This window comes from Trichechus manatus, unplaced genomic scaffold (assembly GCF_000243295.1).
Source record: "Trichechus manatus latirostris isolate Lorelei unplaced genomic scaffold, TriManLat1.0 scaffold00040, whole genome shotgun sequence".
In the NCBI taxonomy this organism is placed as follows: domain Eukaryota; kingdom Metazoa; phylum Chordata; class Mammalia; order Sirenia; family Trichechidae; genus Trichechus; species Trichechus manatus.
The window spans coordinates 1,843,948-1,857,621 of record NW_004443976.1 but is presented as its reverse complement, the minus strand read 5'-3'; the positions used below and the strand labels follow the sequence as shown (position 1 = coordinate 1,857,621).

General features: G+C 43.8%; 1 protein-coding gene across 1 annotated transcript in view; it reads right to left on the bottom strand.

Annotated features, from left to right (window-relative positions):
* Positions 1–13,674, bottom strand: part of LOC101348432 (F-box/WD repeat-containing protein 10) — a 105,560-nt gene that overhangs the window by 88,096 nt on the left and 3,790 nt on the right. The window contains exons 2-4 of the mRNA XM_023730982.1: positions 8,954–9,049; positions 6,985–7,218; positions 157–322 (exon numbers count right to left, since the gene is read on the bottom strand). Of these exons, the coding sequence (XP_023586750.1) occupies positions 157–322; positions 6,985–7,218; positions 8,954–9,049 (496 nt within the window). The remainder of the gene's footprint in view (positions 1–156; positions 323–6,984; positions 7,219–8,953; positions 9,050–13,674) is intronic.

Sequence of the window (13,674 nt, the reverse complement as noted above, 5' to 3'; positions counted from 1 at the left end):
AAAAGTCCATCAGTAACACGGACTGGCCAAAGGATGGCTTTGAAAAACAAGACATTCGCCCTGATTTCGCCCTCACTTTCCTTGTCCTCTCTCGTTTTCGTATCAACCACTCCAAGAGACACACATACCACAGCTGATACCCAGAATGCTTCTCACCTTCCTTGGCAAACTCCTGGAGCTTTTCCTTATAGTTCTGCAGCAGCTGGACTAAGTGTACTGTGGAGTCCGTGATGACCTTGCGAATGCCAGAGAGCTTATCCTTGAGTCTAATGTAAACACTCGGGAAGGCAGTCTCCTCCATGTTCTTAAACTTGCAGTATTCCTGCAGAAAAGGAAAAATGGCAGAAGCTGTTCTAGCTTCTGTGTTTCTTAAATTGGGGTTCTCTCTTCATTATGTCAGTTTCTGCATCTATAAAATGGGATTTATAGCAATGTGTATTACACAAAGGAAGTGTACACAAAGCGTCCAGCTTGCAGCTGACAACATGGAAAGCACTTATCTCTTACACTGGGAAAGCAGGCTGTTAGAAATGAGGAGATACTAGACATCCATGAACAGCTCTGTTAGACAGCCCAGACTGGGGACAAAGTACAAGAACACATTTGATGCCAACACCCCAAATGGAGGTAACACTTTCTTTTATTTTCAAGTTGCTTTTTTTTTTTTTTAATTTCTATTGTGGTGAAATACATATAACAAAAACTTACCATTTTAACCGTTTTTAAGCATACGGCTCAGTGTCATTAATTACATCACCATGTTGTGCAACCATCATCACTATTTCCAAAATTTTTTCGTCACCTCAAAAAGAACTTCTGTTCCCCTTAAGCAAAAACTCTCCATCCCTATCTCCCTCCCAGCCTACGGCAACCTCTAATCTACTTTTATCTCTATGCATTTGCCTATTACAGATATTTCACATAAATGGGACAGAGATAACAATCCCTTAGTACTTTCCTATGCTATTTTAAACACAAGCCACAGCAGGAACGAAGGAGCTGATTGTAGCATTCTAAAGACCACAAGCAAGTCTTCTGACAGGAGTGCTGCCTTGTCTTTGTCAATTCAACTCAATAAATAATTTTCTGTAATTCTTGTACTCTAGAGTTTGCAAAGGGTTTTCACACAGATAATCACATTAAACCACTTAAGTTTTGAAACAACATGGTGATAAGGAAAAATTGCTTTCAGATGTTAAAATATTATTAAAATTCAAATATAGTTGAAGCATTGAAGAGCAAACCAGATAAAGGAGAAAACCTAGTTATGAAAACAGTTGTAACAAAATAGTTAGACAGATCAATGGAACAGAAGGAAAAAACAAAACCAGAGAGTTGACAGAGAAAAAGATAGATAAATATTTTAATATTGTATATACATTTAGTACTATACATAATAAAAGTAGCATTTTAAATCAGTGGAGGAAAGGATGGATTATTCAATAAATAGTATTGGTTCACCTGACTAACAATTTGGGGAAAAATAAATTCTCTTTCACCAAAATAAATAAATAAATAATCCTATGTTAAAATATATTTTATACATATTAAATTTTTTTATGTTAAAAATGAAGTTATAAAAGGAGAAAAGACAGCAAAGCAAAATTATACATGTACCCTTTGGGTAGGCATTTTGAGGAAACCCATGACAAAGGAAGTCTGGTTTTTCATTATTCATATTTTCTTTGTAGTTTGATATTGAAAAGCAAAGGAATGGGCAGAAAGAGGGACATTCTGTCAGTATTTTTGTCCATCTTTCTCTGTCTACTTCTCCAACTCTGGTTATCTCTGAGTGAAGGGATTATGGGTGATTTTTTTCCTTCACATTTTTCTGTATTTTCCAAGTTTTCCACAATAAAGATTTATGTTTGTTGTAGTTAGAAGGGAATTTTTTCAAAAACAGAATCAAGAAAAAATATTTGTATTTACACATATTAGAAGGGAGAGGAGTCTTGGAAGTTACTTGCTTCAACCTGCTCATTTGATAAATGAAGGATTTGAGCCCCAAAAAGGTTAACTGACTTTCTAAAAACCACACAGTGACAGAGAGCAACGGTGGTTCAGTGGTAGAATTCTCACCTTTGATATGGGAGACCTGGATTTGACTCTCAGCCAATGTACCACATACCCAGTCACCACCTGTCTGTCAGGGGAGGCATTCATGTTGCTACGATGCTGAACAGGTTTCAGTTGCGCTTCCAGACTAAGAAGAAAGGCCTGGTATCTACTTTCAAAAATCAGCCAATGAATAACATAGTTTATAAAGAAAATGTTCTACAGTCTACTTTGGTGAGTAGTGTCGGGGATCTTAAAGGCCTGTTAGCAGCCATCTAAGATACTCCACTGGTCTCACCCCTTCAGGAGCAAGGGAGAATGAAGAAAACTAAAGATACAAGGGAAAGATTAGTCCAAAGGACTAATGGACCACTACTACGATGGCCTCCACCAGACTGAGTCCAGCACAACTAGATGGTGTCCAGCTACCACCAGTGACTGCTCTGACAGGGATCACAATAGAGGGTCCCAGACACAGCTGAAGAAAAATGTAGAACAAAATTCTAACTCACAAAAGAAGACCAGATTTACTGGCCCGACAGAGACAGGAAAAAGTCCAAGAGTATGGCCCCTGGACACCCTTTTAGCTCAGTAATGAAGTCACTCCTGAGGTTCATGCTTCAGCCAAAGATTAGAAAGGCCCATAAAACGAAATGAGACTGAAGTGGCACACCAGCCCAGGAGCAAGGACTAGAAGGCAGGAGGGGACAGAAAAGCTGGTAATAGGGAACCCAAGGTCGAGAAGGGAGAGTGTTGACATGTCGTGGGGTTGTTAGCCAATGTCAGAAAACAATGTGTTCTAATTGTTTAATGAGAAGCTAATTTGTTCTGTAAACCTTTATCTAAAGTACAATAAAAAAAAAAAAATCAGCCAATGAAAACCCTATGGATCACAACGGTCTGATCCACAATGATCATGGGGATGGTACAGGACAGGGCTGAGTTTTATTCCATTGTGCACGGGACTTCCATGAATGGCAAGCCGATTTGACAGCAGCTAATAACATTCAGTGACAGGTTCAGGGCTCCTTCCCTGCAAAACTCCATGTTCTCCAGACGTGGTTCTAATGGGATATCACTTACTGTATAATGGTACATTGTAATGAAAAAGCCCCACCTGCTCCAGGAGCCTTCCTCAATCACCCCGGTACACACTGCTCTCTCTGAAAGGCAGCAGATCTCCAGTCTCATCCCACCAGGCAGTCCTCCATACACTGCCATCAGGGCTTATCAAACATAACTGATGTGATCACAGGATCCCTGGCCTAAAGACTTCATGATAAAGAACAAGCTATTTTGGTCATCCACCACTTCTCTGTTTGTCATACTGTGGTGCCTTGCATGTTGCTGTGATGTTTGTTGGAAGCTATGCCACTGGTATTTCAAATACCAGCAGAGTCACCCATGGTGGACAGGTTTCAGTGGAGCTTCCAGACTAAGACATACTAGGAAGAAAGACCTGAAGGTCTACTTCTGAAAGGACTGGCCAGTGAAAACCTTATAAACAGCAGCAGAACACTGTCTAATATATGCCAGAAAATGAGCCTCTCAGGTTGGAAGATACTCAAAATACAACTGGGGAAGAGCTGCCTCTTCAAAGTAGAGTCGACCTTAATGACATGGTTGGAGTAAAGCTTTCTGGACCTCCACTTGCTGATGTGGCATGACTCAAAATGAGAAGAAACAGCTGCAAACATCCATTAGTAATTGGAATGTGGAATGTATGAAGTACAAATCTAGGAACATTGGAAGTCATCAAAAATGAAATAGATATCCTAGGAATTAGTGAGCTGAAATGGACTGGTATTGGCCCTTTTGAATTGAAGAGTCATATGGTCTACTATGCCAGAAATGACAAGTTGAAGAGGAATGGCATCACATTCATCCTCAAAAAGAACATTTCAAGATCTATCCTGAAGTACAACGCTGTCAGTGATAGGATAATATCCATACACCTACAAGGAAGACCAGTTATTATTCAAATTCACGCACCAACCACGAAGGCCAAAGATGAAGAAATTAAGATTTTTATCAACTTCCGCAGTCTGAAAGTGATCAAACATGAAATCAAGATGCATTGACAATTACTAGTTATTGGAATGGGATAATCGGAAACAAGAAGGATGGGTAGTTGGAAAATACGGCCTTGGTGATAGAAATGACGGCGGAGACCACATGATAGAATTTTGCAAAAACAACAACTTATTCACTGCAAATACCTTTTTTCAACAACAAAAATAGCAACTATACACATGGACCTTACCAGATGGAATACACAGGAATCAAATCGACTACATCCTTGGAAAGAGATGATGGAGAATCTCAGTATCCCTAAACAGAACAAGGCCAGGGATGGACTGTGGAACCAGATCATCAATTTCTCATATGCAAGTTAAAGTTGAAGCTGAAAAAATTTAAAACAAGTCCACGAGAGCCAAAGTACAACCTTGACTATTTCCTACCTGAATTTAGAGACCATCTCAAGAATAGATTTGATGCACCGAACACTAATGACCAAAGTTCAGGCAAGTTGTAGAATGACATCAAACGCATCATACGTGAAGAAAGCAAGAAGTCATTAAAAAGACAGGAAAGAAAGAAAAGAACAAAATGGATGTCAGAAGAGACTCTGAAACTTGCTCTTGAACATAGAGTAGCTAAAGCAAAAGGAAGAAATGATGAAGTAAAAGAGGTGAACACAAGATTTCAAAGGGCAGCTCTAGAAGACAAAGTAAAGTATTATAATGACGTGCAAAGACCTGGAGAGACAAAACCAAAAGGGAAGAACATGCTTGGCATTTCTCAAACTGAAAGATCTGAAGGAAAAATTCAAGCATCAAGTTGCAATATTGAAGGATTCTATGGGCAAAATATTGAATGATGCAGGAAGCATCAAGAGATGATAGAAAGAATACATAGAGTCACCGTACCAAAAAGATTTGGTCCGTGTTCAACCATTTCAGGAGGTAGCATATGATCAAGAATCGATGGTATTGAAGGAAGAAATGCAAGCTGCACTGAAGGCATTGGCAAAAAACAAGGCTCCAGGAATTGACAGAATACCAACTGAGATGTTTCAACAAATGGAGGTAATGCTGGAACCACTCACTTGTCTATGCCAAGAAATTTGGAAGACAGCTACCTGGCCAACCAGCTGGAAGAGATCCATATTTGTGCCCATTCCAAATAAAGGTGATCCAACAGAATGCAGAAATAAACAATATCATTAATATCACATGCAAGTAAAATTTTGCTGAACATAATTCAAAAACAGTTGCAGTTGTACATCAACAGGGCACTGCCAGAAATTCAAGCCGGATTCAGAAGAGGACGTGGAATGAGGGATATCACTGCCCATATCAGATGGATCTTGGCTGAAAGCAGACAGTACCAGAAAGTTGTTTTACCTGTGTTTTATTGACTATGCAAAGGCATTCAACTGTTGATCATAACAAATTATGGATAACAATGCAAAGAATGGAAATTCCAGAACACTTAATTGTCCTCATGAGGAACTTGTCCATAGACCAAGAGGCAGTCATTTGAACAAAACAAGGGGATACTGTGTGGTTTAAAGTTAAGAAAGGTGTGTGTCAGGGTTGTATCCTTTCACCATACCTATTCAGTCTGTATGCTGAGCAAATAATCCGAGAAGCTGGACTATATAAAGAAGAACGCCACAACAGGATTGGAGGAAGACTCATTAAAACCTGCGATATGCAGATGACACATCCTTGCTTGCTAAAAGCAAAGAGGACCTGAAGCACTTACTGATGAAGATCAAAGACCATAGCCTTCACTATGGATTACGCCTCAACATAAAGAAAGCAAAAATCCTCACAACTGGACCAACAAGCAACATCGTGATAAACGGAGAAAATATTGAAGTTGTCTAGGATTTCATTTTACTTGGATCCACAATCAGTGCTCATGGAAGCAGCAGTCAGGAAATCAAACAACACATTGCATTTGGCAAATCTGCTGCAAAAGACCTCTTTAAAGAGTTAAAAAGCAAAGATGTCATTTTGGCAGCTAAGGTGTGCCTAACCTAAGCCATGGTATTTTCAGTCGCCTCATATGCATGTGAAAGCTGGACAATGAATTAAGAAGACCAAAGAAAAATTAATGCATTTTAATTATGGTGTTGGCAAAGAATATTGAATATACCATGGACTGCCAGAAGAACAAACAAATCTGTCTTGGAAGAATAGAGCCAGAATGCTCCTTAGAAGCGAGGATGGCAAGACTTTGTCTCACGCAATTTGGACAGGTTACCAGAAGGGACCAGTCCCTGGAGAAGGACGCCACGCTTGGTAAAGCAGTGGGTCTGTGAAAAAGAGAAAGACCCTCAATGAGATGGATTGACAACAGTGGTTGCAACAATGGGCTCAAATATAGCAACAATTGTAAGGATGGCGCAGGACTGGCCAGTGTTTCGTTCTCTTGTAAGTGGGGTCACTAGGAGTTGTAGCTGACTCAATCACACCTAACAACAACAACAACATTCTGGTCATAAACTGCTGATGCCTGACTGGTACTGCAGCCTCATGTCACAGCGTCTTGTGCTCCACCCTTGCTAAAATGCCTTAGTTTCCTAAAGCTGCTATGCTTTACCAAACTTCTCCACCTTTGCAATGCTGTTTTCTCTACCTGAAACATTCTTCTCCTTGAATCTTACTTATCTTCCAAGACCTGGTTCAAGCTTCTCTCTCCTTCATTTTGTTGACTCAAGACCTGCTTCTCCCTGTTCCCACAGCTCTCCATGCACCCCGCTTATCACTAACAGTTCCATTGTTGCCTACAATCTGCCATCCCCACCCAGCTGTCTTTGACTCTATAGCCAAATTTCTAACACAGGTTGAGGTGAGCATGGGTACTCCCTGGGGCCCGTCACATGGATGCCTCCTCTGCTCCCCCTACCCGCCTTACCTCCAGGAATAGGGCAGTGTTACTGATGGCGGCCACCCTCTCCAGCTCCTGCTTGCTTTTCTCCATCTGTGCACTCCTGTGCTCCAGGTGGTCCTTGATGCCGTTGGTCTGGCTCAGAGCAGATTGCTCCTTCTCCTCCAAGAAGAGCATCACATCAGACTGGGCCTTCGTCACAGCGGCCAGGAGTTCCCCAAACTGCTCCTCAGCCACCACCTTCACCTCCGAGACTGACACCTGGTGGGGAGGGGCAGAGAGCCAAGAACCTGTTAGCAAGGTGTCCGATTTTATTGGAACTCAACACATAAAAACAAAAATGTGAGAAACACATAAATCGGAGACCAATTTTCTATTGTAAAAGGAAGCTCTTATTCTCATATGAATTCTAGATTCTTTGAAAAAGAATTTACTGCAATGCAGTTTGAGTCTACCTATGGGTGCCTCAAAAGAAAGGCCTGGCGATATACTTCAAGAAAATTAGTCACTGAAAACCCTATGGAGCACAGTTCTACTCTGACACACATGGGGTTGCCATGAGTTGGAGCTGGCTCAACGGCAACTAGTCTCTAGGGTGTAAGTACTTATTTGCCAATCGTTAAATTAGTCTCCTCATCCATTTGATGAGAGAGTGAATTATATGATCTCTGAGATCCCTCCAGCTCTGACAGGCTGGGGCTGTTATTCAGGTTCCTGACATCAGTATTCCTACCAGGGAAATGTATTTATTCAGTTCAGTTGGTAGTTATATTTCTCACAGTAAATTAATAATTTGACTTTGAGTATACTAATCTGTAGCATAAACTAGCTTTTTTAGCATTTTCTTCTGCCTGCTTAAACTGACCACTGGGTGCATCAGAGCTGAAAGCAGATCTCAGCTGACAGTGTCTCTATCAGGTACAAAGACCCCACAAATTATCTAGGCTGTGTGCAGATGACTGCAGTCCTCGGGAACTAGCAGATGCACACACATGTGCAGAGTGGGATGCCACATTCAGATAAAAAAGAAAGCAAAATCACTGTGACAAATATTAATGATTTACGTGATGACCCTTGTGCATGTGGCACTCTCATATAGTGAAAATTTTTTACAAAGGCCTTCAATAAACATTATATTTACAGAGTCAGTCCAAGTTTATGGATGGATGGATGGACGGATGGACAGATGGACAGATGGACGGACGGATGGGTGGACGGGTGGATGGGTGGACAGATGGACAGGTGGATAGGTGGATGGGTGGATGGGTGGGCAGGTGGGCGGATGGATGGACAGATGGAAGGATGAATGGGTGGAAGAAATCATTCTTGGCATACAAAGATGATGCCGCTGACTCACTGCCTTAGGGTAAGTGTTTTACATTCTCCTGAGTGGCAGTCACTGGTTTGCCACTAATGACAGACATCTGTGGGACTGCTTGGGTCTGCTTAGGAGTTTATATGAAAGTGGTCATCAACCAGAGAGACTAAAGCTAAGTGGCCAGGCACACCATTGACCTTATCAAGGACCGTCCACTAATCCAGCAGTTCTCAACTCCTTCTCCCCACTGCCGTGGCACAGTACTGGTGACACTCACATGCAGAGTACCCTCCATGTGGAAGATGTCAACACTATGCATAATTCCTGGGGCTCTGACTGAACACCGCTGCCTACCCACACACCCCATTTTCTCCTTATCAAGAACGCATATGCAATGTAAAAACAAGAATGCTGTTGTTACAAGAGTAGTCCTGGCACCACTCTACATTATCAAAAAATAACCACTTACCAGCTTTGAAAGAAACTATTTTCATAACAAATCTCAACAGCAAGGTGAGGCTACCCCATGCTGCAGCAGACCGTACCTACAATTCCCATTGGAGCCACGGACATGGAGGGCTGGGCCCACAGCACCAGGCTCCTCCCCACAGGCCTGACTGACCCTGCAGCAGCATTCAGCTGTGCAGAAGACTGACTAGGCACCCAGACCAGCCTTACCAAAACAGATTTATGATTTGCTTGCAGCCTGGCAATGGCATCTTCATTCAGCTTGAGTTTCCGGTCCAGGTCCAACTGGGTGCACCGAAGTTCAGCCTGGCAAGAGGAAAGGAGGATGTTAAGGAGGAAGGAGCCCCGTGCACCAGAAGTTCGCCAAGGGCAACAGTACTGTCCACCAGAGGGCCTGGCCTTTCTTCCATAAGAAGGAAAATCTGACCTCTGGAGCTGCTGTCAGGAGCCAGCCTCAAGCTAAACATAGGTGCAAAGTTTCCACTGGGTGCCAGCACCCTCCTAGGGCGGAACTCAGCAAGTATCAGCTAAAGTGTGCTGAGTACATATGTTGTGCTGGTCATCATTTAAAGCACTTTACGTGGATTGCCTCATAGCACCCATACGACAACCATATTAGGTAAATATAATTCCTGTCTCCATCTCACAAATGATAAAATTGAGGTACTTATCCAAGCAACCCCAAACAGTAATCAGTTGCTGCTGAGTGTATTCCAACTCATGGCCACCCCATGTGTGTTGGAGTAGAACTGAGCTCCATAAGGTTTTCAATGGATGATTTTTCAGAAGTAGATCGCCAGGCCTTTCTTCTGAGGTGCCTCTGGGTGGACTTGAACTTCCAAGTTTTTGGTTAACAGCTGAGTGCATTTACTGTTTGCACCACCCAGGGACTCCAGTGTGACCCCAAAGCCCATGAATCAGAAGATCGTGGCAGGGAGTGTGGGCTCTAGAGCCCGACAGTCAGGTTAGAGTCCCAGTTTTTCTATTTAGCAGCTGAGACTTTGGACAAGTTTACTTACCATCTCTAAACTTCCATTTCTTCCCCTGTGAAACAGAGACAAATAAAGTACTTCACAGGGCTATTGTGAGAATTGAGTGAGATAATATGTGTTACATAAGAACTTGGTATAGTGCCTGGCACTTTGTAAAGGCCCCAGAAATGTTGGTGCTTGTCATTATTACTATTATCACTGCTGTTGCCACCATGACTGTCTCATTTAGGTGCTCTGTAATCTCTGCTGGCGGAGGGCACACAAAGCACCCCCACCAGCCTAGGCAAGTGCCTGTCTGAGCGCTCGGGGCTGCCTGCTGTGACCCCACAGCCAAGCATTACCTGACTCCTGCAACTCACTAAGCGTTTTCTGCCAAAATGTGTGCCAAGGCACAAACTTAATCCTTTTCAAACTTCAAAGGCCCTGTCACTTTCCTGCTTCCATTCACAAGGGCATGAGACAGCAAAAAAAAAACAAAAAACAAAGATCAGCTTACTAATTGCCTTTAACAGCTAATATCTGTGTTAGAAGCTGTGAGTCATTATGCTGTATTGAAACTCAGAGGGCATAAATTAAACGCCTCTTCCCTCTCCCACTGAAGCCTGGGGGAACCCAGATCCCCTGGGGAGGGAAGCAGCTGGCAGGGGACTTGTCTCACAAAGACATTCTTCAAAAGGCAGGTAAGGTTGACTCAGCACCCAGCCCTCAAAGTGGTTATCTGAGACCTAAGACCTGAGGTCTGGGAGTGGGGTGGGGAGAGGGAGGGCTGGCCTGTCTGGGGCAATGGCAGGTCTTGATCTATGAAAAAGGCTTACACACAGTGACCCATTCCAGGGGGAGGGGAAACATGGGCTGCGTATCTAAAGGTGATGGAAGACACAACAGCACACATCCCAGCAATGGCTCCTGCACCGTGGCTTCTGAACAGCGTGGACAGAGAATGAGTTTTAAAGTTGTGGGGAGACACCCAGAGACACCCAGTGAAGAGGCTTCTCTCTGCTGTCTCCAGAACTGCCATAAAAGGAGAAAAGCACTTCTAAGTACCTAATGGGGTCCTCTCTGAGTGAGTCACCCCAAGGAAAGGCACTCTCAATTACCACAAAAGGTGGGGCCACTGTGAGAGACAAGTATCTCCAGTTATTCCTGTTCCTGGAAAAGGATTCGGTGCCTCAGACTCTGGCTTCCGGGTTTCCCAAGATGTTAGCCACATACACATCTCAGGTCAGAGTGGGCCTGCCAAAAAGCAGGACAGTGGTGCCTATGGGCATAGATACGTAGATAGGTAGATAGGTAGACAGATAGATAGGTAGGTAGGTAGGTAGGTAGACAGATAGACAGACAGACAGATACAGATAGACAGATAGATAGAGATAGACAGACAGACAGACAGATAGCTGCTCTGGCATCAACTCCAACTCATAACAACCTTACAGACAACAGAAGCGAACGTTGCCTGGTCCTGCGTCACCCTCACAATCACCAGCATGTCTGAGTCCATCGTTTTGGCTACTGTGCCAGTCCATCTCACTGAGGCTCTCCCTCACCCTCTCTGGCCCTCTACTTCACAAACATGATGTCCTCCTCCAGCGATTGATCCATCCTGATGGCATGTCCAAAGCAAGTGAGTCAGACAATGTTCTGGATTGTGATCCATAGAGTTTCCATTGACTAATTTTCAGAAGTAAGTCACCAGGCCTTTCTTCCTAATCTGTCTTAGTCTGGAAGCTTCGCTGAAACCTGTACACACCATGGGTGACCCTTCTGATGTATGAAATACTGGTGACATAGCTTCCAGCATCATAGCAACAAACAAGCTACCACAGTACGACAAACTGAGAGACAGGTGGGTGGTGGCCCAGTAGATATAGACAACCACATATCAAAGAGTATCAAGAGTCCTGCCTACTCCAGCAAGGTAACAGCTAACATTGTACAAAAGGTGCCATATTTGGGGTCAGAAGGCCCACCACTTGCTGGCTATCCAACCTGGGACAAATCATTTAGCTTCTTGTCCTCTAGTGCTGGGCCACATGAATATGTTAACAGAATTGTTCCTTCTTCTACCTAGAGGACAAAAGTTGTACCCAGAGCTTGTGGCCAGGGTTTGGGTTAGAAGTGCAAATAAGAAGAGGAGAGGGAGGTACCAGAGAGAAGAAAATTCCAGGTGGTGTCAGTTCCTTTGTATTTCCAACCAAGCAGTGTTAGCCTTTGTGGAGAGTTTGCACTCAGTAGCTGGGACCCTGGACACTGACTTTGCTCCTCAGTCAATTGGTCAGAACCTCTGACATGCCAGTCCAGTCAAATAAGACACACCCCCTACTGCTGACAGACTTCACAGTCTGGTGGAATATTTAAGAAAAAAACAAGTTACATAATACTGAATCCAAGTCATTCTTTAGAAGAATTTCTTTTCCTGAGTGGCTTCAAATTATCTACCTTCTGGCTTCCTGGGCTGTAAACAATGCAGGTTAACTGCTCCGCAAACAGGCATAAATACTTTTTGCTCTCAGACACTTGGACTCCTGCTCCACATACCGATTGTCTTAGGTCACATTCAGCCCAGAACTTTCTGGAACAGATGCTGATGTTGAGTGTCCTGGCACTTGTGGATTTAAAAGATCTAAGAAAGGGCCCAGCTCAGGTCTTTCTTCCTCCAAAGACCCCACCCAGGCCTTCTCACCACCTGGACCTCTCCCTCCTCTGAACACACAGCAGTATTGTTGTGTGGTCCTTTGGCACTCGGTGGAGCCTGATGTGGAGCCTGGGATGTGTGCTGGCTTCCTGATTAGAGTCCAAGTTCCCTGAGGGCAGAGAGTGTAGCCTAGCACTTATTCCACAGTAGAACTCAATAATGTTCTTTAAGCTTCAAGAAGATCAAGGAAGAACCACGGGCACTTTATGGGTCAGACCAAACAGAAAAACTGGATCACAGAAAAATTCCCAATCTTACAACACCCCCGTCCCCCCCCCCACACACACACGTGAGGTCTCATTTTTAGGGAAGCCAGCCTGAGATTCCAAGAAAGGGAGAGGAGCTGGCAGCCTCCAGGCGAGAGCAACTGCTCATAAACGGGAAAGGGCCTCAGGGAGCTGGCCTGTGGTAGAGGGAAGTGCTGAGATCTCCATTAGGAAGAGCTGGGCTCCAGAAGCTAGAACAAATAATTGATCAAAGAACATCCATCCTTCAAAATCCAAAAAAGAATTTTTGCCCATTGGCATAGCTAGGAACCATGGGAGTTTCAGAAAGGGCTCACTTGGTTGATGGAAAAATCAGTAGCTCTGTGGACCCTAAGCAGGATCTCACTTGCTTTGCATCCTCATAGCTTCCCCTCACAGCTGCCATTTGCAGCTTCCTATGCACAGCATGGAGTCCCTGGGTGCGGCAAACGATTAATGCACTCAGCTGCTAACTGGAAGGTTGGGGGTTCGAGTCCACTCAGAGGTGCCTTGGAAGAAAGGCTAGGTGATCTACTTCCAAACAATCAGCTGGCAAAAACTTTTTGGAGGAAGCCAGCACAACTTGTCCAAGGCAAGGTCATGGAAGTGCCACAGACACGTCCAAACTCCCTGAGGGACCAAATTACTGGGCTGAGGGCTGTGGGACCATAGTCTTGGGGAACAAATAGCTCAGCTGGCATAACAAAGTTTACAAAGAAAATGTTCTACATTCTACGTTGGCGAGTAGTATCTGGGGTTTTAAAAGCTTGTGAGCGGCCATCTAAGATACTCCACTAGTCTCACCCCATTGGGAGCAAGGGAGAATGAAGAAAACGAAAGATACAAGGGAAAGATTAGTCCAAAGGATTAATGACCACAACAACTACAGCCTCCACCAGACTGAGTCCAGCACAACTAGATGGTGCCTGGCTACCACCACTGACTGCTCTGACAGGGATCACAATAGAGGGTCCCGGACAGAGCTGGAGAAAAATGTAGAAC